Source organism: Athene noctua, chromosome 18, assembly GCF_965140245.1.
Source record: "Athene noctua chromosome 18, bAthNoc1.hap1.1, whole genome shotgun sequence".
Taxonomy (NCBI): domain Eukaryota; kingdom Metazoa; phylum Chordata; class Aves; order Strigiformes; family Strigidae; genus Athene; species Athene noctua.
In genome coordinates, this window is record NC_134054.1 from 10,345,688 (window position 1) to 10,373,286 (window position 27,599).

Consider the following 27,599-nt stretch of genomic DNA (forward strand, 5'->3'; position numbering starts at 1 on the left):
CCAGAAGCATTAATTTGTTATGGTTTGATCATAAATTACCACACAATTTGAAAGGGAGTGCGTTCTCTCGCCTCGGATGTATTCCTGGGCGGACGCACTCGCTGGGCGGTAGCACCGCTGCAGCCAGCACCGTTTCATTACAGCGCCTGAACTCTAAATCCCGGCTCCGTAGCGGCACAAAGCGGAGTCGCGGCGCTGCCCCTCGGAGGGGCCCGGCCGCCCGCGGGATTTCCCGCCCGCGCTCCCAGGGACGGCGGCGCCAATCGCCTCAGGGCGGCGCGCGGCCTCCGGCGCCCCGCGCAGCCGCACGCAGGCGCGCGAGCCGCCGCTACCCGGGCTGTCCCTCGCGCGCCGCCGTAGGCTGCCCGCTTCGCGGCGGGGGGGGGTCGCGGCGTGAGGGGATTCCAGGCCTCAGCGGCTCCGCTGCCCCCGCCGAGCCCGATGTGAGCCGCCCCGCGCCGGGGCCAGGCAGCGGGGCCATGAAGAAGGACGTGAGGATCCTGCTGGTGGGAGAACGTGAGTGCGGGAGGGGCCGGGCCGGCCCCGGGGCAGGGCGGGGGCCGAGGCTGTGGGGCAGGGCGGGGGCCGCCGGGGTGAGGGGGAGCTGCTGTCGCCATGCCGCCGGCTGTCACATCGCCCTGGTGCTGCGGGACGGGCTGGGGGTCCCTCATCCCTCTCCGGGCTCCTTCGCCTTGGGGCGGCGAGCCCGGCCCAGGGCGCCCGGGAGAGGAGGGGAGCCCCGGCCCTGCGTGGCTGGCAGAGGTCGGCGTTGGGCGCTCCGTGACCGCGGCGGGCTGGGGTACAGCGGCGGGAGGGACGCGCCGGCGGGCCCGGGAGCCTGTGTGCGGTCGGCCGGGAGCTCCCTCCTCCCGCCTCCCTTCGCTGGATACCGAGCTCGCAGCAGGGAAGTCAGTTTGTGGAGTTGGTCTGCTTCTTGGACGTCCCTGGAGATGAAACTGGGATGAAATTCTTGCCCTGTGTTTGGCCACGTCCTGTTTAAACCTTTTTCTTGTTATTTAGTTTTTTTTGTTTTGTTTTTGTTTTTGTTTTGTGGAAACCAGACTTAAATCTTTCCTGTTTACTGAGTTTGGAAATCAGTGTCCAGATGTGCTCGAGGTCGTTATAGATTTGTGGCTAAGACAGGGCCAGGGAGTCCAGATCCCTGCTCTGCCATTCAGTTACTATATGACCTTGAATAAACAGCATGTATTTGTATGCATGTCAGAGTTACGGCGCGTCTGTTTTTTCGTATGTTCCTAAAATTATTTCCATAAGTTCCCACTTAAGTACTCAAATAAGTGGTTAGGCTTTTAACGATACAGTTTCTTACTGATGTAAATAGCAACAAGGAGGTTCTGTTTTGTTAGTTTGTGAAGTGTGCTTTAAGTTCCTCTCAAGAAAAGAATACAAAGTAATTACAAAGTGTTATTAGTAAAATTACTTAGTTATACTGAGAATGTAGTACTACTACCAAAACTTTTCTGAGAATTGAGTACCTCATATATATTTATAGTACAGTTTATATAGTTATTTTATAGTGCAGGTTGGCTCTGTCTGTACTGCCTAGAAAGATCCTCTATGACTTTCGAGAGCAATCTTCAGGGAGATGGTACTATGCAGGAGGAGTTAACTCGTTAAGCTTGTATTTGACTAGTTTTACAAGACTCAGTTTATTTAGAAATGTATTTGCGCACTTGAATACACAGTTGAATTCCTCTTTGGAATATATACCTAATTTATCTTACTTTCTTTGGTAATGGTGTGTTCTGAATGGCTCTATACAGTGGTTTACGTACAGGTGTAACAGGTGCTTTGCTTTAGCAGTTAAGTTCACAATGTTCAACTGAAAATTTCACAGATACAGGCCTCTTAAATATAGCAACATATAGTATGTGACACACATCAGAGATTGTGAGCATCTTTATATTTTTGTTGGAATTGTAATGAACAGAAGGGAGAAACTTGTTTTATAAAAAACATCACTTATACTGTTAGTTCTCTATTGTATACATGTCTTTTATATCTATTAGTCTGAAACCACAAGTTAGTTTAGACCCTGTAGTACTTGCTAGATGAGAGCAGACCATCAGGTTCAGACTCTGAAATATCATGGGAAGACCTTGTTTTAAGCCTGTTCTGAAACACAACTTTTTTTTTTTTCATCCCCAGTGGTCCATGTTTTAGATTTAAGGTTGTTTTAGTCCTAGTATCTGTAGTGCAAACATGAATTTTTAATAGCCAATAATTTTCAGAATGTGTTCAGCATGTTGTTTTATGCAGCATGACCTAAAAGACATATATAGGAGGAAAAAGATGAGTTAATTATCACAAAGTGCTGTGCTGTTTTCTTCATCATAGTCAGGCGATATTGTTTAGCCTGCTATTTCTAAAACTATAAACAGAATTGTGAAGGCAAATGATTGACCTAGATTCAAGCAAAGTAAATGAAATCTCTACACTTGAACCTATGGATTTTCATTTAAAAAAACTTTAGAACACTTGGAAGTGTATTGGAAGCTTATGAATACTGAGTATTTTTACTAACCAGCAGTCTGTAATCTTCTATTTTCAGTCACATAAAATTAATGAAATGAGTTTCTATATCTGCAAAGCCAACATGTTGTGTCACTGTTTCAAATTAAAGCTGACTTAGATGCAAAATACGCTGCACTATTTTCAGTAATTATTTAATAACTTGCCTCAGGAAAGTACTTATCTATGGAAGTAGGAGGGCTTTTAATGTTCTTTTGATTCTGTCAGGGTGAAATTTAAGATGTAATCTATGCAGGAGATCACCTGGCAGCATAAATTATGGTTTTAGCTCATATCTTTGATGAAAACACAACCACATTTCTGTTAAGAAACGTGCATCTTACTGCTGTCCAGCTAATACCTCTGGGGAAGGATTTACAACTGTTCTCCCTAAGGAAAACAAAAGTCTTCCTCCCCAGGATAACTTTTTTTTTCATCATTTTGTAATAACTACTCTTTAACTTACCGTGATGAAGAGAACCTTTTATTTCTGGATGTCAGAAGGCCCTTTGTTACTATGCCAAAAATAGACTTGGATAAGGACTAGATCATCAGTTCAGTAACACCATTTTCTGCACAAAACCAGTTGTACAGTTTAATCTCTTCTTCCTCCCGTATTCAGAGTTATATACAGTTAAATAGACAAGTGTAAATGTAGTGATATCAGCAAAACAACTTCTGTCAATTGGTGATGTTTTATACTGTTTTCAGTAGGAACAGTCATTGAGGCTCAGACTACGAGCAACATCTTGGTTGATAAAACATGCATGCTAGTGAAGATGCTGTATGTCCAGGATTAAATCTGTTTTCACGTGAACTGAGGGCTGTCAGAAATACACAATCCTGATAATATTTGAATCTGAACGTCTTGGTTTTTAAGAAATGTCAAAAACAAAGCAATAGTAGTCCTTCAAGACTATCAAAGGAACGAGAAGTTGACAGACGGAGGTTTTTGGAGGGAGGAGAACCCTGAGAAAAGTTACCAACTCTTCATTTTAAATAGGCACATTAAAAATTCTCAAAACCAAGAAATCCAACTGTGATATCAGAAGTCTGAACTTTGCAGGTCAACTGGTCAAAGAGAGTTGAATGTTGAAGCTGAGATTATATTATTCTTCTTGGATTAAGAAAACTGTGACTTTAGAAGGGTTGGTGGTTTGCTTTTTTTTCACTTTTTGTGGGAGACAGCTCATTTGTATCAAGATTATACTCTTGCACTTTCAAAGTAGTCAAGCTAGTTCGTGGAGACTTTGTCCATTCATGGTAGAGTCTTGTCCAGCTCTTATCCTTGGTAGTTTAAGACTGAAGCACAGTAATTTTATCAAAAATACTATAAAAATAGTTAACTGCTAAATTCCTTTATTTGTGCTTTCTTTGTTTCTATTTATTAAGTTTTATTAATGCATTTCTAGTTTGTTTTGAATTCTTGTTTGCTCAAGTGTTCTGTAGTAAGGTTAAAACCTGCCAGTTCTTTTGTGTAAGATAGCAGGATTTGATTCCCTTCTGGATGAAAGGCAGAAGTGTGAAATGGATCCTAAGGTTTTACAATAAAAGAATTATGAGAGAATTGCTGTCATCCATATTTAGTAAGTTTAAACAACAGATAAAAAGCCTTTAACATGGTCAATTGGAAAATGTTTTTTAAATACTTCCCATTTTAAGATGGGATGCCACTACTGAGTGTAACAAAGCCGCGTTATCTAATCTCTGTTTTTAATGCTTTTGCAGCCAGAGTTGGGAAGACATCACTAATTATGTCTCTTGTCAGTGAAGAATTTCCAGAAGAGGTAGAGCATCCTTATTTGTTTTCTAAGTTTTATATCTATCCTGTTGTATAATTTTTTTCAAAGAGTAAGTTAATAAGCTCTGCTTTAACATAATGTTTCCTATTCAGGAAAAAAAATAAAAGTCTAAAACTGTAATGATGACTTCTGAAAGAGTGAGGTAGGTTAGCTTAAATATATCTCTGTGTGAAGATTAGGAATTTAAATTTTCTCTAAGTTCCTTTGTTTATCACATGGTTAATTAAACTAATTTTTTGATATCTGAGAAGTGTTAGTTTTTTTAAGCAGTTGAAACTGGTCATAACTGGCAGCATATTTCAATATCGGAGACTCATAAATAGGAAGGTGCTGAAAGAGGCAAGACCCTCCAATTTTTTTTTTCCAAAGTTGTAGTTAAGAACTACAGTAGAACAAGTAGATTGCAAAATGAATGAGGAATTAAAAAGTCACATCGTATAACTTATAATTGGCCATTTTTTGTAACTGAGACATTGCCTTTACTCACATTTTTGAAGAATGTTTTACTGACTATTCTGAAGTAAAAAAAGCTGAAAACTCTGCCTTCTTCCAATGTGAGAGTAAAGCTACTTCTACATTTTATTCCTTTAAAAGCAGCGCATAGTTCTTTATACCATGAAAAGAACTGCAGCTGCTGCAAATAGTTAAGCTTTTTACATATAAACATGAATGTTTATTTCTTCTGATCACAAGTCTTAAAATAGACATCATGTGCTCTTCTTTGAATCTACACTGCGCCGTGTTTAATGCAAATCAGTAGGTTACCACGGTTCATGATTCAAGATTAGATTGTTAACATAATTGAATTTAGTTCCCAACCTTGCAGGTATCACTTTCTGTTTGTTCTTAAACTGCTTGGGGACCCATTCCTTTGGCAGGTTGTTTGTTGATGTATTTAATGAATTGTAGGCCTTGTATTTAATGAATTGTAGGCCTCTTCACTTCTCAGCTTCTTCCTGCAATATAATCTAGAATATTTCTCTAAATTCTTGTTCAGAGAAAAAACATGATTTGTGTATGACACAAAATCTGCCTGAAATTACAGAAAAAACTTTCCAAAAAATACTGCATCCTATATAAACTGCTGAAAGAGATATGTACAATTCCTGCAGGGAGGTTGTGCAGATCAGAACTATGTGGGTCTGTGTGACAGACATTTCAGACTTCAAAATAGTGTTTAACATACTGGGTATTATCAGTAATCATTCTTGATGAAAGTATAAGTAGAGCCTGAAGCTTTACAAAGAGCCATTCTTCTGGTGATTGGCTTTTCTTTTTCCTTTTTTTTTTTTACTAAAAGAAAGCAAAAGTATTGTGAAGTTTCAGTGCCAGCAGGTAAAAGGCAATGAATAGCTGTGCAGGAAGTTTCCATTAAAATCAGGTTTAAGTTGATTCTTCCTGAATATGGGTTAGTGTTCTTTGGAAAAAATGGCTGGCGATGATAGCTAGTTTACAGTATTTTGCAGAACACAGTTTTTATTGGTATCATGCTTTGCAGGCTTTTCTGAACTTAATGTTTAGCACTCTGTCAGAAGCAGGAAAGTTGTCAGGTTGTGATTATGTAAAAATTGAGACTTGTATTTTGTCTGTCATGCTTGTTTGCCTTGAATATTTTTTTTAACAACTCGTGCACTGTTCGCAGGAGTAGTTCTTATCTTGATCCTACTCCCACTGAAATCAGTATATCTTGTGCAAAAATTAAAACATTTAAACATAGGTTAAATAATATTCAATTTGTCACTAATGGCATGCTAACTCTGATGTTACTCTCCTGATAAAGAATGTGTAGCCTCTGATCTAATTGGTTGAATTTGGTAACTCCCCAAATCTTAGATCTTTTATTTATATGATATTTTTCTTTAAAGTAAATTGCCATTCAGGTTTTGTTTATAGTTTTCACTATTATAGCAGTTCTGTATAGATGGTTGGATATAGCAGATTTGAGTTCTGTAAAAGCAAATTTGAATCCCTTGACAACATTGCTTTCTTGCAAAGCATGCAGGAAGTTCCTTAGTAAGCAGACTAATAAAGACAGAAAGTAGCAGTGATTTTTTGCAAAAAACCCAGAAGTACTTGAACTACTAGTAAGTTGTTCTATCTGAAGCTGACTAATAGGTATGTTATAGTATATGGCTTTTTTTGACAGTCTGGATTTTCTGGATTGTCTTTAAAGGCTTTTTCTTGCTGTTTCTTTACAACCCAAGGTTCCACCACGAGCTGAAGAAATCACCATTCCAGCTGATGTCACCCCCGAAAGAGTGCCAACCCACATAGTGGATTATTCAGGTAAGGACTACACGATACCATTACTGTTTGACGGATTTGGCACAGACTGTTCTATCTCACTCAGTGGCCTCTTTAACAGCCATACAGATATGGGACCAAAGCTACATGTAGGAAAAGACTAGATTAAAGTAGAAACTCCTGGAATAAAACTAATTCAGATGGCGATGATGGCTGGTCCTGCTAATTCAAAGCCTAACGTTAACTACTGTTGGTACTTCTATGAAAGGCAATTGTAGCAGTATTCCAGTGAAGTTGGTGTTCTTTGTGTGACAGACATACTTACACGTTCAGACAAAAGTAGGTACTTTCATGGAATTTAGAACTATTTTTTCTTTCTTCCAGTGAAGAATTTACTGAGATTCAGGAGACTTTATGTACCTTATGTTCTGTGTTTTTCTGAATTTTTAAGTTGGACACCTTATCCTTTTGTGTCAGTTTCATATTTTGTATTTTTCTTCTTTGATATATTCTCATCTCCTTGACCTTACTGAATAGATAAATAGGCTCAGTATCAAGGTTCATATGTTATTGTAAACATACGTGTAACTGTTGCACAGCTAGAAAAATCCTTCCACCATTTATAATGGAGGTCAAGAATTAGGCCACGTTACTAGATACCATCCTGCCTTCTCTCTCCCACCACTGCTGAGGAAGTATCTGGTGTGTTTACTATTTGGAACAAATAAATAATGTGTATTTTTTTTCTGTTGGACTTGAGCTTTTGGGTTTTGTTTGAGTTTTTCTTTCTATTGGATTAAATGTTTCATAGATTTGGTTAACAGAAGCTTGGTCTCACAAAAAAAAAAATCATTGACGCTGCAGTAAAATTAATGTATGCCATATTCTGTTGCAAAAATTTACGTTATAGAACAATATTGCTACTTATTATCCCAGGAAGGGGCTGCTGATAAATGTAGAGGAATACAAACTATGACTCATTCCGGAGAGAACCTGTCTACAAACATAAGTATTCCTCTTTGAGATAGCTGCTAAAAACCTTGTGTACAAGAGACTTTCTGTCTTGCGAGTTAATGGATCAATTTCATTATTGTTACAGCAGAAGCACTCTTCAATGCATTTTATGAAAAGATGTTTAAATAACAAGGCTGTCTGACAAGCATTGTGAAATACTCTAGATCAGTTTCATAAGTTTTTTCAGTTTTCTTTGCAAAAATGTTTAATATTAATGAATGGCTTATTCTGTTGAATGCAGAAGCAGAGCAAAGTGATGAGCAGCTTTACCATGAAATATCACAGGTAAGTGTACTTCAGTGTTTACTAGAAAATAGTTTTGCTTTTGGAGAAATCTTTCCTTTTAAATTCTCTTCATTAGATGGGCTTCAGTTTGGATTGAAGAAAAAACCCGTCTCTTGCTGCTTCTTCCTTGGCATTTCTTCTTGTTTTGTGCCCTGTGCTATAGTAAACCTTCCTCTATTTAAGAAGAGTAGTTACCACCACTGTGTTGGTACGTTGAGCTTTGTCCTTCAGGTGAAAGGACAGAACCTAAATATCTGTTCATCAGTAGGCCAAGGGATTGACAGTTTTTGTAAAGAAGTAATCCTACCCTGGAAAGATCCGTCTTGATTCTTTCTGTTATGAATAGCATGGGATTCTTGGTAGTTTTGTAATTTCTTCTATTTCCTATTTTCAGTTCTTTCTGAGCACCTTTGCACATCTTCTGTACAGTCTGTCATGGTGTTATGTTCCATTTCTGGCATTTGGTTTGGTACTTGAGTGGAGGCTGCAAATTATGATTCTTCAGTTTAGATTTCTTAGTAGCATAGGTCTATCTGCAGGCATAAGCTGTGAATGTCACACTGCAAGACAGGCTTTTTGGTACTCCTCAACATATAAAATTTTTGGCTTACACTGTTGTTCATGCTACAGATAGCTTACACAAGTCAGGGACACAGTTTTTTTGCCTAATGGTAGAACAGTTCTTACTCTGATGTTGTAACGTGTGGTTCTTGTCTCTGTTGCTCTAGAGACTCTAAACAGTGGAACTCCATGCCTTTCCTTTTCTTTCATTTTAGGCAAATGTGATTTGTATAGTATATGCTGTTAACAACAAGAATTCTATTGATAAGGTATGGTAACACATTTTATCCAGTTATTGCTTGAGATGTAACTTGCACACTGTTAATTGTTGGCAGGCTGAAGAAAGTATTGGACATTTAAAATGCATAAGGTGGTGTTTGAGATCAAGTTGTTAAGAGAATATACAGATGTATTATTGTTTCTGGTCCATTTCAACATCTGAGTTTTCAGTGATTTCGGTTATCTGACAAGGTTGCCTATTAATCAACTCCAGTTTTTATTTATTGCCTTCTTTGTGGGTAAATGTATGTGTCTTGGGAAAGAAGCAGCAACAATTGTAGTTGAACTTCTGCACAGTTCAGCCATTAAATTTGAAAATGTATTTTTCATGTTTGTTTTTAATCCCTCTTTAGGTAACAAGTCGATGGATTCCTCTCATCAATGAAAGGACAGACAAAGATAGCAGGTGCATAAGTAAAGATGAGAAGTGTGAATTAGGCTGCACATCGATGGGTGTCAATGGACAGTGTTGAGGATGTTAATTGTTTAAGAAAATCAAATTCTAAACCTAAAGTTTATGTAAGAAGTCCCAAGCAACAAGAGATTTAAAGTATGTAGGTCTGTTACATATGCCAGCAATGCTATTTATTTTGAATTTCATGGGCAGCTTTTACCAGGTGTGTTTATATTTGTTATGGTATAACTGGTTTTGGCTACATGGTCTATATGTCTTTTCTGCTGAGACTGGTTTTGTGTAATAACAACATGATTAGTTACTTGTATATTTAACTGTGTGGTTTTTGTAGTATCAGCAAGTACATTTCTGTGTAAGTGTATATCAAAACAATTTACTTAAAACTGCTATAATTTAGTTTTGTCTGTTGGCTGCCAGTGATATTTCATTACATCACAAAAATAATGATTTCTGGTGGGAGGTAGAATGCTAAATAAGATAGATCTTTTATCCCTCTGTCTTTAAAGGTCTTAACCTTTTTTTGTTTTCAGGCTGCCTCTTATATTAGTTGGAAACAAGTCTGATCTAGTGGAATATAGCAGTATGGAAACTATCCTTCCCATTATGAATCAATATACAGAGATAGAAACATGTGTAGAGGTATGCAAGATTTTCTGAAGTTAGAATGAGTAACAAAAAATACATTCTTGCCAAGCATGTATGGCAACTTTTTAACAGAAAAGGTGATTTTTTTTTTCCAAAATATTTCAAATATAAGTTATTATCATGGTAAGTTTATATTATTTTTCTTTAGAGAAGATTACACTATTGTATAATCAAATGTTATTTTCAAATTCTTCTAATATATAGAGCCTCCTCACACCCTTTCTTTAGCAAGTGTTTTAATATTAAGCCAGACAGATGTCTGCAAAGGATTAAAAATTGAATTAATATCTGTGGATTTTTTTTCTTTAAACTAGATAAAACTTTTTGATTTCCATTCTTGGTATGACAGCAACCTGTAGTGAGACTTCCTTTCTCAATTACTGAACAGGTACAGGGGCTAAATGTCTTTTTTTCCAAAACAGCACTGTACCCACAAGAGGGGGCTAGATCTTTAAAAGTTTGATGCTTGCTTAAATTTCAGAAGAATTCACCAGATAGTCAAGAAACTACCTAATCAATATAAGGATTTCTCTTTCAGTGTTCAGCCAAAAACTTGAAGAATATATCTGAGCTATTTTATTATGCACAGAAAGCTGTTCTACATCCTACAGGTCCTCTTTATTGCCCAGAGGAGAAAGAGGTATTTATACATAGATTCTAAGATCAAATAATAGGGGAGGGGAGTTAATCACTTTCCTGTTCTTTCCTTTTCAGTGGATTTTTACATTTCTTAGTGTGTTCTGTTACCGCCACCCTAGCCTCAAATGTGAAGCATTAGATTCCAGAACCATGGTGATTGTTTTGTGTTGTTCTAATCCAGTCTGTCTTTCCCCTTCATTCAAAGCAATGAAGACAGTTTTTTGTTGCCCATGTGAACTGCTAAGTAAAATTAGAAGCTTTGGGAATGGCTTTAAGCCAAATGTAATGTGAACAAAATCATGTGTTCAATTCCGTTCTCCTTTAGATATACATTTCAGAGTAACTTCATTTATTTCAGGGAAAATGCTCCAGACTTGGCCTGATGTAAGGGAAAGAACTTTTCTGAGCATATCGTGAGACTTTGGCAGAAGGGATAAAAAACAAGTGATATGGCTGGTGTTTAAGTATCCCAGGTAGTTAGCTTAGAATATTATGAAGGAGAGTTTTGGTGGTTTTTTTTTTAAAAAAAACCCCACCATTAATTTAATGGGAAAATACAAATAAAATCTTTAAACATAACCCCCATGAAGTATTGGGCAGTAGGAAAGTTGCTTCAATCATAAATGTTAAGTAGAGAATCAGAGAATAACCCTGTTTTGATTTCTTCCATCAGAATCATCTTTATGAGTTAGTAATGTTGTGATAAAATTGTTGTGCTGAAATCTTTTGAGTTTTCCAAAACCAATCTCTATGCAATCTGACTTCTGTGAAGAGAAGAGTCCATCATCACTGTAGTTGTTGGGAGAGAATTACCAGTGTGTCTCTTCCTTCACTCGGAAGGTATCCTAGCAATTCTTTTGTCATAGAGATAGTCCATATGATCAATGCTTTGCCTGGTAGATTAATGAGTCCTGTGAAGATTTTCAGTATTTGATGTTTGAAGCCTTCTGAAGCCATAGCTGCAATGGTGCATAGAGATAGTGTGCTTGTTTAGAAAGAGTTGACTGTAGTTCTAGAGCCGTTTATTTTTGCAACAAACTGGGATTGCAGGGCCACTTTTTTTTTTCCCTACCAAGAAATGTTAGGGGGAAAAAAAAAATTCAGTTGCTTTTTAAAGCTTTCTGTAGCAATAAGACTGAACTTAGAGAACTGATTTTTTTTTTTTTAATAGCTTAAGTAATCCCACCTTCCACTTGTGAAGAACTTGAGGCTCTTCTAATAATTGAATAGAAAATCATTTAATGTGGAATAATTGCTTTAAAGTTATGGATATAAATTTGCTAGATCAAGATTTTGTTTTCTCTTGTTCTTTGTTTTTGTATATGTGTGTATGAATGTCTCTGTTCTAAAAATGTAAAATGAAGGCTAGTATTTGTTCTAATGTGATTGAGCTGACTGATGTCATTCAGTGTAATCTTTTTATATTCAAGCCTAGAAAGATGCTGAACTTTCTTTTATTCCTTAGATGAAACCTGCCTGTATTAAAGCACTCACTCGCATTTTCAGAATTTCTGACCAGGATAACGATGGTACTCTCAATGATGCAGAGCTCAACTTCTTTCAGGTAACTCTTGCTTATCTTTTCACCATGTTTAATAGTTGAACTATAATTCTAGGAAAAAGAAGTTATTGGTTTTGATGGAACTATAGTAAGGTCAATTGAAAGGGAACGGGGTCTAAATATTGAAAGTCTCAAGTGCAGCATAAAAAAATAGATCCATAAAAACAAATGATATTAATTTTATTTCTAACCATTATTCAAGTTCTAGTTCAAGAGCAAAATTTTAAAAAAATAAAAAATTTACATGTAGAAGCCCCAATACTTGTATTTAAAAATAAAATAAAGTTTGTACACCTTTATTTCCACTAAGAAATTGAATTGTCCTTTACTGGCTTATCAGAATTTTTAAGGCTGCATTTCATACAGGACATGCTGTTTGTCCAGCTTAGTAGCCAGTGGTCCTGATGTGTTCTTTTTGGGTTTTGTTAGAGAATTTGTTTTAATACACCACTGGCACCTCAAGCTCTGGAAGATGTAAAGAATGTAGTCAGGAAAAACCTAAGTGATGGAGTTGCAGATAATGGATTAACATTAAAAGGTAAGCCTTGTTTAACTCTTAAAAGACTTGTCTTTATACAGTTGATAATCCTTCTTACATAAATAAGCTGGTCTTTTGGAATATGGTCTCTGTCTTGATTCTTTTAGAGTAAAAGAGCTGGGTGTAGTGGCAGTATGGTATCAAAGGATGATTAAAATGGGGAATAACGGGGTGAATAAGGTCTGTCTTCTTGTTACAGAGCTTGGAATCTAAATAAGTAAACTGATTGAAAAGAGATTGTCTTCTAGATAAATCTGCATCTTGTCTCTAGGCTCCCTGTCTGCAACACTTGTCAGCAAGGTGTGGCGTCTGTCAGCATTTTAACAGCTATGTTGTACAGACTTGCTCAGGGCATATGGCAAAAATGGAGGAAGACAATTTTTTTTCTTTCTGAGCATCAGTATAACTGCTTTGGTTGTGGAGCTTACGTAGGACTCATGAGAAATTGTAAGGAGTGGCATCACCTTACTAAACAGAGAAATCTCAGTGTTCATTAAGCCCTGGAAAGCGCTAAACAAAAATCCTACCCAGTTACTTTGGTACAGGAAAACTAAAGGCAGTCTTCATGAGACTACTCTGCAGGCTTCTTGCTAAGGCTCACTGTTTTGCGTTGTTGAAAATATTGTTGTCTTTATTTTCATACAGCTAAGTGCTTCTAAAATGCTAGTACTGAAAGAAGCAAACAACAGAGAACCAAGTGGGTTGTTTTAAGGAAACAGTTCTTTGAAGCACACTTTTACAAATAACATGATTTCTGAACCCTCAGTCTGGGTAGATAATGCTGTAATGTCACCCAGGAGGTTTAAAATCTCTGAATGTGTATTTCAAGCTTTTTTGTTTTCACTCTGATTCTGTTAAAAATACTTGTAGCAGATAAAGCATTTCAGGGCCCTAAGATGTCGTCATTTGATTTTTAGGTTTTCTTTTTCTACACACACTTTTCATTCAGCGAGGAAGACATGAAACAACTTGGACGGTTTTACGTCGATTTGGATATGACGATGACTTAGAGCTTACACCAGAGTACCTGTTTCCTCCGTATGTATCGCTTTTTTAACTTGCATTTAATTTATGCTGCTTCCTGCTTTAGCAGGAGGAAAGGGTTATCGTAGTGTGTTTATTTAACACATGGTTACATCAAGTATCTCCCTTACTTTATGGCCTACCAGCCAAAAATTACAAAGGAAGAACTGTCTCTTGTGCCAAACCGTATACTGCTGTCTCTCTGTACAAGAAAGATGACAAGAAGAGACACTTAATACAAAACTGGAACATGAGTTTGAGCAGCTGCTTATTGTATGTGGTGGCAATGAATTAGAAAAGGCTTGTCAGTATTTTCATAGCACTTGAGATCCTTTGTAAATGCCCAAGTGAAAAAGTTGAGATCAACCAACTCTGTCTTTTCAAAAATGTAATTGCATAGTTTTCCATTAAGCCACAAAAAATCCCACAAAAAAACAAACAAAAAACCTCCCAAATCCCTGATTACTTTCTATTTATATAACATGTAATATAAAGACACTCCTAATAAAAAGTATGTGCTTTGATCTCTTTAAAGATAAATTACTAAAACTAGATGCAAAGGTCAAATACTAAATGTTGTAATACATAAAGTCTGTATTTTGAGTTTTAATTTTCTATATTTCATAAACACACTTAACACTTCTTGTATTTGTTTTGTTTTCAATGAACAGGCTAAAAATTCCTCCAGACTGCACAACAGAACTAAATCATCATGCATACTTGTTTCTTCAAAGTATTTTTGATAAACATGATTTGGTAAGCTTTTAATTTGAGTGTGTGTCCCCTTATACTTAAGAGCCTTAGTTTGCTAGCAGTTTTGCTAGCAAAAAGTGTGGATATGTCATTTCATTCAGAAACTGGTTCTGACTTAAGCTATGCGGTCAAAACTAGCCTGCTGCTTATACTTCCATCTACAAGGAGAGTTGGCAGGTATAGTTGTACTACCAGATTTTTTTTTAACTAGCTCATATATTTAGTCATTTTAAAACAAGAAAAGAACAAGATTAAAAAGAGCAGTTTCTTAGAGCCAGTTTCTTGAATCTTTCAAGCGCACAGCAAGAAAATATCAATTTAGAACAGATATGAATTCAGAGATTTATGTCTCATATCATATGCTTGTTTTCAGGATAGAGATTGTGCTTTGTCTCCTGATGAGCTGAAAGATTTGTTCAAAGTCTTCCCTTATATGCCATGGGGACCTGATGTTAACAACACTGTTTGTACAAATGAAAGGGGGTGGATTACATACCAAGGGTTTCTTTCTCAGTGGACGTAAGTGTGACGCGTAACATTTTACTAGATGAGAACTTTGGGTATGATAATGTGTTTGTAGATTGATCTTAAAAACCTAGTAGAAAGAGTGGAAGTTTAATAATTGAAAGTTAACCTAAGCAGTCATGTTTTTGTAGCCATCCTGTGGCCTAATCTTCAGACAGTCATTATCACCTGTTCAGGATTTGGCCCGTATTTAGTGCTAACTGTGAAGAAGTGTCTCTTCAAACTGTGGAAATCACCCTGAAACTTGTCAAAATACTTATTTCTGTTTGTTCTCTTTAGAGATGGTAGGTATAATGATGTTTGATAATGATTATGATGTTTGATAATGAGTATTTATTTCCTAATAAAAATACAGAAAATTAGGAAAACGTTTGCTAAGTGTAGGTTGATAGGCCTTGGCAAGTACTGCCTTCATAGTGTTTTGCTGACTTAAGACTGGTGAAGTTGCCACCATTTACCTTCAGAGGGCTTTGTCTTTCAGTACTATATAGTGCCAGGAATACTTCTAGCATATCAATCTGAAGATAGGAAAAAATTGTTTCAGTACTGTAAGATCGGTATCACAGGTGCTAACAATTTAGAAAATTGTTTTTGTCCCTTCTGCTAGACTAACCACGTACTTAGATGTACAGCGTTGCCTGGAGTACCTGGGTTATTTGGGCTACTCGATACTTGCAGAACAAGAATCTCAAGCATCAGCTATTACAGGTAATAAAATGAAAAATTTGGTATAACTTAGGAATTCAAATTTAGAAATCTGCTCAAGAATAAATTCTTTAGACAAAGGATCTGTCTCTTTTCGCATACACTCTTTTTTACTTTCTGCTCAAGTCAAACCTTTGTTTCAATATTTTTGATCGGTTTGTGTGCATTTTAGTGTAAGTGGACAATTATTTCATGTTTTCACATACATACATGCACGTACATCTTGTGAAAAATTTTTGTGTTTTTTCAAAAGTAACAAGAGATAAAAAGATAGACCTCCAGAAAAAACAGACTCAGAGAAATGTTTTCCGGTGCAATGTTGTTGGAATGAAAGGCTGTGGGAAAAGTGGAGTTCTTCAAGCTCTTCTTGGAAGAAATCTAATAGTAAGAAACCTTTTGCTTCTATTCACCTAGATATGCTTTTGAGTTAAAGTTCAACAGCAAAACCAACTGATCTTAGAGCTTGGGTGATTATTACTGAGTTTGGAGAGTTCTATAAGGGAATATGGAATTATTGGAAAAGGGAAATTTTTTTAGTTAGCATATAGACAAATGGCTATTGCATGCAATAATTGTACATGTTAGAGCTATGCCTTTACTTGCAAAATAAACCACAGGTTACTGTAATTTTCATTCATTAATAAATGGAGTAAAAGAGCTGTTCAAATCTAACCTAAAGGGGCAAGTTGCTGTGGACTAACATGAACTTGTGCTTTTTCAGAGACAGAGGCAGATACGTGCAGAACACAAATCTTACTATGCCATTAATACAGTCTATGTATACGGACAGGAAAAATACTTGCTGGTAAGGTTGCCTCATTATTGTTTGCATATGACTGGTTAATCTTAGAATTCAATGAATTATTCAGAGCCTTCTGCAAACAAATTTCAGTTTTAATTGTGCTTTCTTCATAACTGCGAATTTCCCCCCCCCCCCCGCCCTTTTCCAGCTCAAATAACTTCTGGTTTTATATATTGCTAATACTTTAAACTGGACCTGTTCAGGACCTGTTATTTTTGAAACCTTGACCTAAATTGTACAGAACATAGTCCATTATGCTGCAGGGCATCAAATTATAACATATAATTAATTAGTAGCAAGCAATCTACCTATTCAGTGAAGAAGAATCTGTCATGTAGGGTGATTTAGGATGGCTAAAGTTACTCTTCAGTGGGTGAAACAGATTATTTAAAGCTCATTCCATTCTGTGTTTTCTTTTATGATAATATGATACCTTTCTTTGTTTTTCAAGATCTAGTCCTGCGGTTTTCCTCTGTAGGATAAATGCCAGTTTCTGTGGGAATCTAAGACTTTGTGTTAAAGTAAATGTAATTTTTTTATGCTGAGGTTGTGATTGCCTGCAGATGTGATGTTAACAGCTCACATATGCTCGTTGTATAGTAAATTCCTACTATTTCTTTTTCATTAATTCTGCCTGTTGTCAGTCCATTAGTTCTAAGAATACATTAGAATGAGCCATAAAAATTATGAGAAAAAGTTATAAAATTCCTTTAACTGTATAATAACAAAGCTTTTCTTCCTCTTGGACCATCTTTTTTTCCAGCTACATGATGTCAGTGACTCTGAATTTTTAACTGATGCTGAAACCATATGTGATGCTGTCTGCCTGGTATATGATGTCAGTAACCCTAAGTCCTTTGAGTACTGTGCCAGGATTTTTAAGGTTTGTATAGTTCATATGTACAAACCTTTACATTCATATCTTTACACTGGCAAAATATTCAGTGTCTGTTACTGGTCCTATACACAAGTTCTAGTGTTTAAAAGACATTTTATTTACAAGTGCTGGTTTATATATGGCTGATTCATTAAAAATGCAGTTTTGTTATTCATACAAAGCTAATGTCTCCTTGTCTATATAAAACGTTCTGCTTCTATCTGAAGCAGACTTCAGTGCAATGAATACATCTTAATGCTGTGGCAAACAGTTCAACTCAGGCTGTTCCAGGTTGGATGGATCGTACACTGTTTCTTTCACTTTTTTCTTTAAATTTGCAGCAGCACTTCATGGATAGCAGAATACCATGCTTGGTGGTAGCTGCAAAGTCTGACTTGCATGAAGTTAGACAGGAATATAGTATTTCTCCTGCTGAGTTCTGCAAAAAACACAAAATGCCTCCACCTCAAGCCTTTACTTGTAATACAGTTGATGTGCCGAGTAAGGATATCTTTGTTAAACTGACAACTATGGCAATGTATCCGTAAGTACTTGAACTGTTACATTTTCCATACTGCATGGGTCATGCACAACACCACTGCATGTCATTGTTAGCCACAAGGATGGAACTGCCTCACTGAGAATTAGCAACAGAGAGATGTAAGTGACCTGAGCAGAATTACACATTATTTCAAATTGAGAAGTTGCTTTGTATCCAAATCTAAACCAGTGTCAGCTATTGTTGCTAAGGTATGTTTAAAAGAATACACTACTTCATGCAGCTCCTGATGCAAATTCCAATGAATAAGTAGGGTTCTGTTCTGTCCTTACTGCGGATACATAATTCAATATGTCAATATTCATATATTGGTATTTTTGAGACACTTTGACGGTTACAACACTCCTTAGAGAACAACAGTTCCCCTAATGCACTGCTTGAAGCTTTTTTATTTTCAGGAGGTTTATTACTAGGTGCTTCAGTTCATTAATCTGATAGATCTTAACGTTATTTAATAGAATTTCTATATAAACACCTTTTGGGCTTCAGATAGAAGATACTTAAGCTCATGTTCTTCTTCACTGTACATCTCACTGTTGCTAAGCTCACTTTGCATCTCTTTTTGGTGGGTAGAGCTTTTAATATGGTGTTGAACTATGTAAATATTACAGCAGATGGAGTCTAGTATGACAGCTGACATTTGCTTTAAATTAAATAGAACTAATGTCACTTTCACCCAAAATAATAGGGGTTGTTTTTAATGTTTGAATTTATTGAATTAGATTTGTAAAGCTTTTGTTTTGTTTTTGTTCTCTTGTATTTATTTTGTAGCGCTGGAATACTGGGAAACCACTAAAGTGTAGCACTGACCAAATGTCTTGTCATATTGATATTCTTGCTTCTCCCTTAGTTTTTCAAGCATGTGTTTTTGTTAGGGTGGGAAAGGTAGAGGTAACTGTCACTTTGTAAAGTGTGCATTCCAATGGTAGAAAATGTGGCTTACTTTCCTTTGAAAAAGGGGTGTTATCTATTGCTGTGCAGACATACTCAGAAGCCTTTAGATGCTTTCCTTACAAACTTAAATAAATTCAGCAAACATTTTCATTCATGTTTGTGCTTTGCTATTATGATCTATGTATGGTGGTAATACCAAAATGTCCAAGACATAGAACATCTAATCTTAAAATTCTGCACAGCTGTAGTTGTACCCTTGCTTCCCCAGTGTATTTTTTTTTTCCTCCTCTCCTTACTCATTCAAATGTACCTTTTATTCCTAAATCTCTCTCGGTTGTGGCACAGTCCTAATGTGCACCTGATTTTATGAGCAAGATTTCAACTCCTGTCCTTCTGTGTGTTTTCGCAGCCATGCCCGGTTACGCTGTATGTGCGCCTGCAACAGGTGTACATTTTGCATCTGTCAGAACTTCCTCAACTCAGACTTGCTGCAATCTGTAAAGAACAAACTCTTCACTGCAGTTCTTAACAGGTCCTTAACTTTATTTACTAGGTACCAGGTGTGCTTTTAAAATAAAGTTTTTCTGAAAAAGCAATTGGTAACCTTATACTGCAGACTTTTCAGTCCATATCCACTAAATAGGCAGATACTTACTTTACTAATTGTCATGAAATTGTCAAGCTTTGTTTAACTTGAAGGTACTTTTGGTCTTTTGAGCTTAGTCCAGTGATTTCTTTGAAACGTTACCAATTTGGTAGTTGATTCAGGCACTTAGTGATTGCAAAAATGCTGTGGAGAAATGAGGACTGTTTTTAGGGAACCGGTAATGGACGTTAAGTAGTGTCTGTAAATCTGTGTAACGTGTCTCACTTGAGACATTGTAGGTTTGTGTAGTATTGATTAGAGGTAGTGCCTCTTAAATACCAGTTACACAAATATATTCATAAAGGCACAGCTTGACTCTAGCAGCATTGTGTAATATATTACATGTTTATATTTGCTAATTGTTTGATATTTGGGAATTCATAGAATTTCTCTGTATGTTATGCTTGGTTTGCACAAAGAGTGCATATTTTGTGTAAAAAAGCCTAGAGCTTTTAACATCCAATTCCTCTCTGAAGAAAACACAACACGTAAGAAGTGGTAAATGGTTAAACATTTGCAAACAATTTGGAAAAAGCAATTGGTAAAGAGAGATAACTGGTTTTCAGCATTGAAAACAGTGTTATACCTTGTCTTGTGTGTACTACAGGCAGTTTTTGACACACGTGATATACTAACACCTCAGCACTTGTCATCTCACCCCAGCAAATGGGAGTTCAAACCGAACAATTTTGGTAGTGTAGTGGTTCCATCCTTTATAACCTTCTTGGAGGTGCATACGATAAATGTGATTCTTGGAGGCAACTTTGATAAATGTGTTTATTTAAAGGCCATGGTTAGAATATCCTGACATGCTGCTGGTCCACATATGTTACTACTTTTTACTGTTTTCAGATGTAGCTGTTCTAAATAAGAGCAGCTGTTTCCTTTAAATGCCAGTTACACACACAGGAGGCCTATTGATACACCCACCTACAGTATTGAGCATCTTTGTGAAATACCACTTTAATCTAAAATAAAAGTGTTATTTTAGTGTTGTCACAGAGTGAGAGTTCAGGGAAGGGTGAAAAACTCATTAGCTTAGGAAGAGACTGGGTATGAGTGAGACTGTTCATGCTGCATCTCTTCTACAGCAGTTATCCCTTAGACAAAAATCCTTTGAAACAGCAATCTCTTTGCATATTGTCACTCAAAACTTCATTGAGCAGTCACTACTAGAAAATCTCAAACCTTTGTTATTGAGGCTGAAATCACCTCTGTAATGCATCCTCATTTTTTTTGGAATGTTTTTGGGTTGTTACATTAGCTGTCATGGCTTGTTTCTCCCTTGTATGGGCCTGTGGTTTTTTTGAGTCCTACATTAGCCATTGCACTTCATTCCTCTGAAATACTGTCAAGGACTCAAGGTATTGAAACCTTCTCATGAGAAGTCTTGGGATGCTCTCATTCCACAACTTGTCACTAGATAGTGTGGAATAAGCATAGGAATCTACTACTGCCTAAAAAAAGCCTGTAATTCAAGGTAAGGAGAACTCCTCATAGACTTTTCCACTGACCCTATAGAAAGGAAAAATTATTTGCTAGAATCTCTTTATCTGTAGTCATCCAGTTACTCACTAAGGTTTTGTTGCAGGTTTCCAGCATGCTCGCATCATCTTACCAACTCTCTTCCTAGTTAGCTCTTCAAGGCCGTTTCCTTGCTGAACACATTGCCACAGATTATTGACCATTCAGTACATGGACTGCTGTATAACTGCATATATAGTAGAGCTGAGATGTCTGTAAACAAGAGGAAATAACTCCTAATTGTAGACTTAGAAGGGTAGAGATGGTTTTCTTGTTCAAAAACGTTAGCTCCTTCGATGCATTTTTAATTATTTGTGATTTGAATTAGAGAAAGCATTTGAATCAAGAAGGATTTTCTTATGTAGTTAGTTTATATAACTTATTTTGCCTTTACAAGTGTTTACCATGAGGTCAGGTAGTTGGGCAAAGGTTAAGTAACTGATGGGTAAAGGAGGTTTCTCGAGGGTGTTTATTCTCCTGATCCCTTCCCGTTCTGCATCTTTAGACAGTGGAAGTAGGTAAACTGAAATTTTTCAGATTGGACCCTTCTTGTATTATTTGTTGCTAAGTAACGCCTAAACACTGTTACCAAGGCAAACTATAATACCACATTTGAATATTCCCACCTTAGTAATTAAAGGAAGAACATTGCCTCTATGCAGCTGAAAAACCTGTTCATGCCCACCTTGAGTTTCTTGTCTACGGACAAACTTCAGAGTCTCTCCCGAGGGTCTGTAGGCTATCAGGGAGGCAAGTTCAACAAATGTGGAAGTTCAGTTTGGAGAAGTTTATTGTGTAGGAAGGGGATTGTTGGTTTGAACTACCCAGGATCACACTTTATTGGTTCTTTGAGGAAGAAGGCACTGCATTCAAAGTACTATAAATGCATGTATGAGACTCGTTACTATCCTGTAGTATTTTTATATTTTTAATTTGTTCTTTCCTTTAGGTGTTCATTTGTATTTGTCTGGCTGGCACTTAATCTCTTTTTACTACATTGTTTTACCTCTTTTTAAAAGCAAGGTTTCTGCTTATGTCATTCTAATTCTTTCTTTAATGATGGGCTTGGCTTTTTGGCTTTTTTTTTTTTTTTTTTTAACTCCAGAGCATCAATTTTAAGTGTGCTTTTCTGCTTTCTTGGTTTTAAATCATTCACTTGTTGCTTTCTGCTTGTACAGTAGTGGCATTTTTCTGTCAGCTAAGTTCATTTCAAAATAAAATAATTCTAAATGCATGAAAATTGTGTTGTTCATTGAGGGAGGCTTCTCAGAGCATGTTTTTGTTCTAAGTTTTTAAATATTGTGGAATAGAAGTGAAGTTCTACTTGCATATAAAACATGGTTGTTTTAGGAATTATTTCTAATATTTTTTTCTGTGAAAACCTTCCTTCCATAAAATTAAAATTAAGACAAGAGTTTCATTTTCCTGTGATAATGGGAAAGTTTTAAGAGTATAACCTAGGATTTATTTTTCAGCATGTGCAGTGGACACAGATTATTTTTCAAAACTACAGTATATTGCCATTAAACCTAATTGCTGAAATCTATCCCTATTCTTAAGTGTCCCCCAAATTAGGACAGTATTACAATATTTTACTTATCTATTTTCCTCTTTCTTTGACTATTTAACGCACCATACTGAGTAGAAATTTGCAAAGCTGCTGATTTCTTTCCAAATAGAATATATTGAATTGGCATTTTACATTTTTTTTTTTAGATTTTGTAGATAAGCTTTTCAGTTTAGATGACTAATGCATGGGGGGTAAATTCTAACTGCTAGAGTTGTTCTACATCCTAGGAAAGTATGTGCCTGAAGGGAAGCTGCAGTAGCTTGCGCTTGTTATGCGATGTTTTTGGAATTCAGTGTCTTATATTTTATTGTTAGAACCTATTTTCTGTCAGAGCGGGCTGCTGCCGCTTGCTGGCTGCATTAACTTGCTTATAATTTTGGTGTGAGTAGCCATGTGACTAGTCTGTTGGCCTCACCACCGTGCTTTTAAAATGCTTTTGTAATTAATGCAGGAATGGTTTTAAAGTCTTAAAGTTAAACCTTCCCAAATTTGGGATTCTTTTGCTGCTGACATGGGGAAAAGTGTCAGTCTTGGCCCATAACTCAGCAGTTTTCTGTGTGTAACCATGACAAGCATGCTCAGTTAACCTCTTGATAAGTGCATGCTGCAAACTTCTTGTGAGTTGTTAAAGCCTCCTAGAAGAAAGAGTGTACAGATTTCAAAGATTCAACAAGTCACAAGTTACTTAACTCACCATTAAGGATAGTTGAATAAAAATCTGTCTTTTTTTCCCAAAACGTGCATTAAAATCTGAATTTGATGCCAAAGGCAAGATTTCTAGACTTTCTTATGTATGTGGAACTAATCGTATGATTAAATACACACTTCAATCCATTTGGGAAATCTGAAAGCTAGTTTTTGTTACTAATAAGAGTTTCAAATACATCTTCGTTTATGGAGTCCTGATTACTACTGTGTGTGTGTGTATATGTGCACATCCATATATATGTTTTACCCTCAGAGAGAATAGTTTTTCGAATTCAGAGTTACTCTCTGACTAGCAAAGCAATAGTAATTTCTACCACTGGTGAAAATTAGTTTCATTAACACAGCCACACTGAAATAAAATATGAACATTATCTATAGAAGAGGTAGAAATTTTCAGTATGTATTAGGAAATGTTTTTCTGCATCGTAGCCACTTTATGTCAGAGAACCTGTGCTGGAAACATTGATTCTTTTTTATTAGTTCAGACAGATTTTTTTTCCTTTAATGGCAGCTAAACAACATTAGGGATCAAAGTTGGAAAAATTGAATTTATGACAGCATAAAGAACATTTAAGGAGGAAAAATTGGAGGGTTTTTTTCAAAGATGTAAAGCAATTAGGCATCCATAGTGTTCTGAATTTCAGTATTTTTTGACTCTGGATTTTTGGGCTGCAATGTTCAGAGGGCCCTAATCATTTCTTATTGAAGTCAGTACATTTCCTTGAGGTTATAAGATAAATCCCTGCCTTGATTTAGTTCCTTTATTTAAATGAAAGAGTCTGTTACTGTTAGGCTTAGAAAAGGGATCAGAGTCAATTTACTCTCCCTTTAGACATGAAGAGAGGATTTTATCATGACTGAGAATATATGAATTGTTTTTAAAAGGATGAAGCATGCTCAGCAAGTTACTTGCATACCATTAAATACGGACATGTGCAAAAGTCAAAACAAGGCAAATTATAGCTAGGAATCAGAAAATCTAGATGTGAGAGTGCTTTATGAGGCAATGTAAAAGCATTCATTTGCAATTTAAACAGTGATTTGCACATTTAAAGGAATGTTTTTTAAATTATACAAATAGTTGGGCATTTGAATTAACCAAATTAAACTTGAGAGTTGTTATACAAATACTCCCCCAACGGAGCTTGTCACATAATCTATTAAAACCATGTCACATACAAAGGATTTATTTTACATAACACAGATAAGTTTTATAATTTAAAGATCTGAAGACAAGGAAGGGTTTATAGTCTTTTATTAAAAAACCCACCACATGTAGTGATAAAATACAGTCTTTAATTGAATTACCAGCAGTAATGAGATCTTGTCAGTTTTAGGGCTGATGTGTTGGAGTCATTCCAGTGCGTTTAGCACAGGTACTCTAGCTCGTGTGCATGGTGCAGGAGTATTGCAGTATCCTGTGGACATGTGAAAGTTGAGGCTTTGGGGATGGAGTGGGAAGAGAGTCAGTTTCTTAAGCAGTTTTCTTTGTCCTCAAAACAATGGCATTTAGCTACATAAAATCATATATTTTCCTTAGTTCATCAGAAGTACAAACTCCATTTTTTTTTTTCTGTTTTTCCCCAAGCACTAAGTTTTTAACAACTGCACAAGAATCAGGGGCTAGATGGCTAAAAATTATAAATTCTCTGGGCTTTGTTATTTAAGCATATTTGAGATGCTGTTGTTGAGCCATGCTATGAACTGCAAACTGTGCATGTGTGTAAAAAGGTTAAGACCCTACATAGATGAGTTGGGGGCCATGCTGTTAGCAGACGAGGAGAGCAGTATTATGCAGCAGGTGCACGCCGTCAACTCTGTAGAAGATTCCATCTTCATGGAGTCATCTCTTGGTCCACGTTTACTTGAAGACAGGTAACGACAGCCAAACGAAGGTCATTGCCTTTCCCTTTCTTCCCCTCAGCAAACCACTTGACAGTTTGCAGAGAGTTTGTTAAAAGTAGCTGTAGAAGAACTAAGGCTTGCAGGAATTAATGAATTTGATCTGTTCCATAACCCAGCAAGATATTCTTAAATAAGATTAGGATTTTTTTAGAGACCAGCTGTGTTTTGCTGTTTGTGCACCAGAGAGCCTGTTCTTCAGCATGTGGTATGACAGTACACTGATTATCTATGCAGCTTATGTTGCTCCTGCAAATGTCTACTAAAGGGTATCCTAAACTGGTTTTGTGTATTCTGACAGCAAGTAACAATTCCTGCTTTATTAAACAGCTTGTGTGCTGTAGCTCTGCAGTTCACACTATATGAACTCTTTTGGGCACCGTGTATGCTTAGGATCTCTGTATGCTCCTTGTACTTAATACTCCTGCAGCTTTTACTGAGTAACCCGTGATGTTTAATACAGGCTAAAATACTTAAGCTAGTGAAGTTCTGTTGTAAGTTATATCTTAAAAGCAAACAAATAAACAAACCCTTTAATATTGTTTAGGAACTTTTTGTGCTTTGAATTATGGCATTTATGATAACTGATTTTAAATGGTAGCTCCTGCTTTATGGTAAGCTGTCATACTTGAGACTACTTTTGAGGATGGCTAGCCGTGTTTAACTGAGCATGCTCACAGACTTCTTGCAGTATTTGGGAGAGTTGGGTCATTGGCTGTCTCTACTGTCATGCAAGACGTGGCTTTTTATGTCATACAGTCACTTCATACCGTTGTTACATCTTGTCTTTTTCTGTTGATGCCATCATCACTGCTTGATTCACTAGCACTTTCTCTTAGCTTTCAGCTTGGTTTTGGATGATTGTTTCTATTGCTGTTCTTGTGAATGTACTGGGAAGAAAGGGATTTACAAATGGTCCTTCTTTTGATTCTAGCTTTTGGAAAAATATTACTTGCTACTTGTCAGTAAACTTTTTTTTTTGGAAGAAGTATAAGTAGATATTCAACAGGACTAGAAAGTTTTTCATGGAAAAAACAGAAATCAACATTTTAAAAAAGCATTTTGCTGGACAGAGTTGTTCTCGCTGTGGGTTATTAATTATTTGCTAGCTATTTTTGTTTTCCTTTTCTGAATGCTTGCTGGTACTCTCAAAGAAGACACACTGCCCTCCCCACATTCGTGACTAATGATCTGCTCCTGCATTTCTCTCTGGCTGTGTGAGCTGTCTGACTTTAGTGAGATCTACTAATGTGATCAGGGCTGCAGATCAAATCCTAAGCTTTTAAGAAAAGTACAATGACTGTGTAAGTACTTGTAAGGCTGAATTGTAAGTTGCTTGCCTGTGACAAGTGTAGTGATGAATTTCCAAAAGCAGAGTAGTTTAGCACAAGTTGTCTGATATTCCTGTCATGGAATTAACCTGGTTTTGTATGTGTGTTAAATTTTAGGCATGTGACACAAGCGGACCTCAAGAGCTCTACGTTTTGGCTCCGAGCAAGTTTTGGTGCTACCGTCTTTGCAGTTTTGGGTTTTGCTATGTACAAAGCGTTATTAAAGCAACGATGATCTGAGAAGAAACACATCTGGCCCTACCAAATAAACCCCCCACTTTTATGTACATTCTGAATGCTTTAAATTCTGCTAGAAATATTTATATATGCAGAGTTACTTTATTAATATTTGTAATTCATGCATAAGATTATTTTAAATTATAGCTCTAACTCCAGTATTGCATAATGCGTGGAAAAAAGAATTGCATCCAAACAGCCAGCTAAAATGGCTTAACTTGTGAGGCCAAAAGGGAATTTGTTGTAAATAACCTGTACATATTAAAGCAGTAAGACATTGCTTCCCAAAAAGCTATTCAAAATAATGTTCTTAGATGTTTCACCATGGTGACATACTGGTGTATAGTTGAAATTAATTTTCTGTAGCATAGGTTCAACTCAAGAATCATACTTCCTCAAGGATTGGTTATTTATTTCACATCCATCTGAAGTGACTTCATCTTTTTGGACTATAAGCTGTACCAGGCAGAATTTGTGATTTTCATTCTTACCTATTCTTTTTAAATGATGAACAAATTTCCCCACTAACTGTATTTCAAGAAAAAGCCACTGTTGCTGTCCCAGCCTATGATTTTGTATGTTACATGACCAGTGACATATATTTAGCAATCTGATTTTTTTCTTTTAAAAGGAAAAATGTAAACTTCAAAAACTGCCGGATCATATGCTGTGTGTAATTTGTGTTTTTCATTTTCCACTATGTTGTGTTTTATAACCCTTATGAATCATATGAGCAAATTTGTATATTATAAATGTTTATAATTCAAAAAACGTTGTTTAATTTCTCACATCTGTCAGTCATACCTGTTGAAAGCTGTGTATAAGATAAAACTGAAATAGTACACAGTGCCTATTCTACTGTAGTATATTAGTTGCATGGATCACAGTGCATTCTGTAACTGGCTAGAATTACCTATAGACACAGCTTTTTTAATGATCAAGTAAATCAAACATTAATTCTTCATGACAAACCTATTTTTCCATTGCTGGCCTTTTCAGGTATTTCAATAAAATGACTGTGTACTGTG

The 27,599-nt window shown here is 36.5% G+C and overlaps 1 protein-coding gene across 6 annotated transcripts; it reads left to right on the forward strand.

Annotated features, from left to right (window-relative positions):
* The first annotated feature begins 367 nt into the window (after window positions 1-367).
* RHOT1 (ras homolog family member T1) lies at window positions 368-27,599 on the forward strand. 6 transcript variants are annotated; one of them, XM_074921631.1, is made up of 21 exons: window positions 368-516; window positions 4,261-4,319; window positions 6,539-6,620; window positions 7,834-7,877; window positions 8,654-8,707; window positions 9,071-9,123; window positions 9,663-9,771; window positions 10,316-10,417; window positions 11,882-11,980; window positions 12,407-12,515; window positions 13,433-13,553; window positions 14,210-14,294; window positions 14,665-14,810; window positions 15,424-15,524; window positions 15,775-15,905; window positions 16,243-16,326; window positions 17,087-17,206; window positions 17,542-17,744; window positions 19,063-19,185; window positions 24,833-24,976; window positions 26,452-27,599. In XM_074921631.1, exons 1-21 carry the CDS (start codon window positions 480-482, stop codon window positions 26,567-26,569), a joined length of 2,124 nt encoding a protein of 707 aa, XP_074777732.1. In that variant the 5' UTR covers window positions 368-479; the 3' UTR covers window positions 26,570-27,599. The 6 variants fall into 6 exon arrangements, with proteins under 6 accessions (XP_074777732.1, XP_074777733.1, XP_074777735.1 ...); XM_074921632.1 differs by having other exon boundaries at window positions 17,545-17,744; XM_074921634.1 differs by lacking the exon at window positions 24,833-24,976.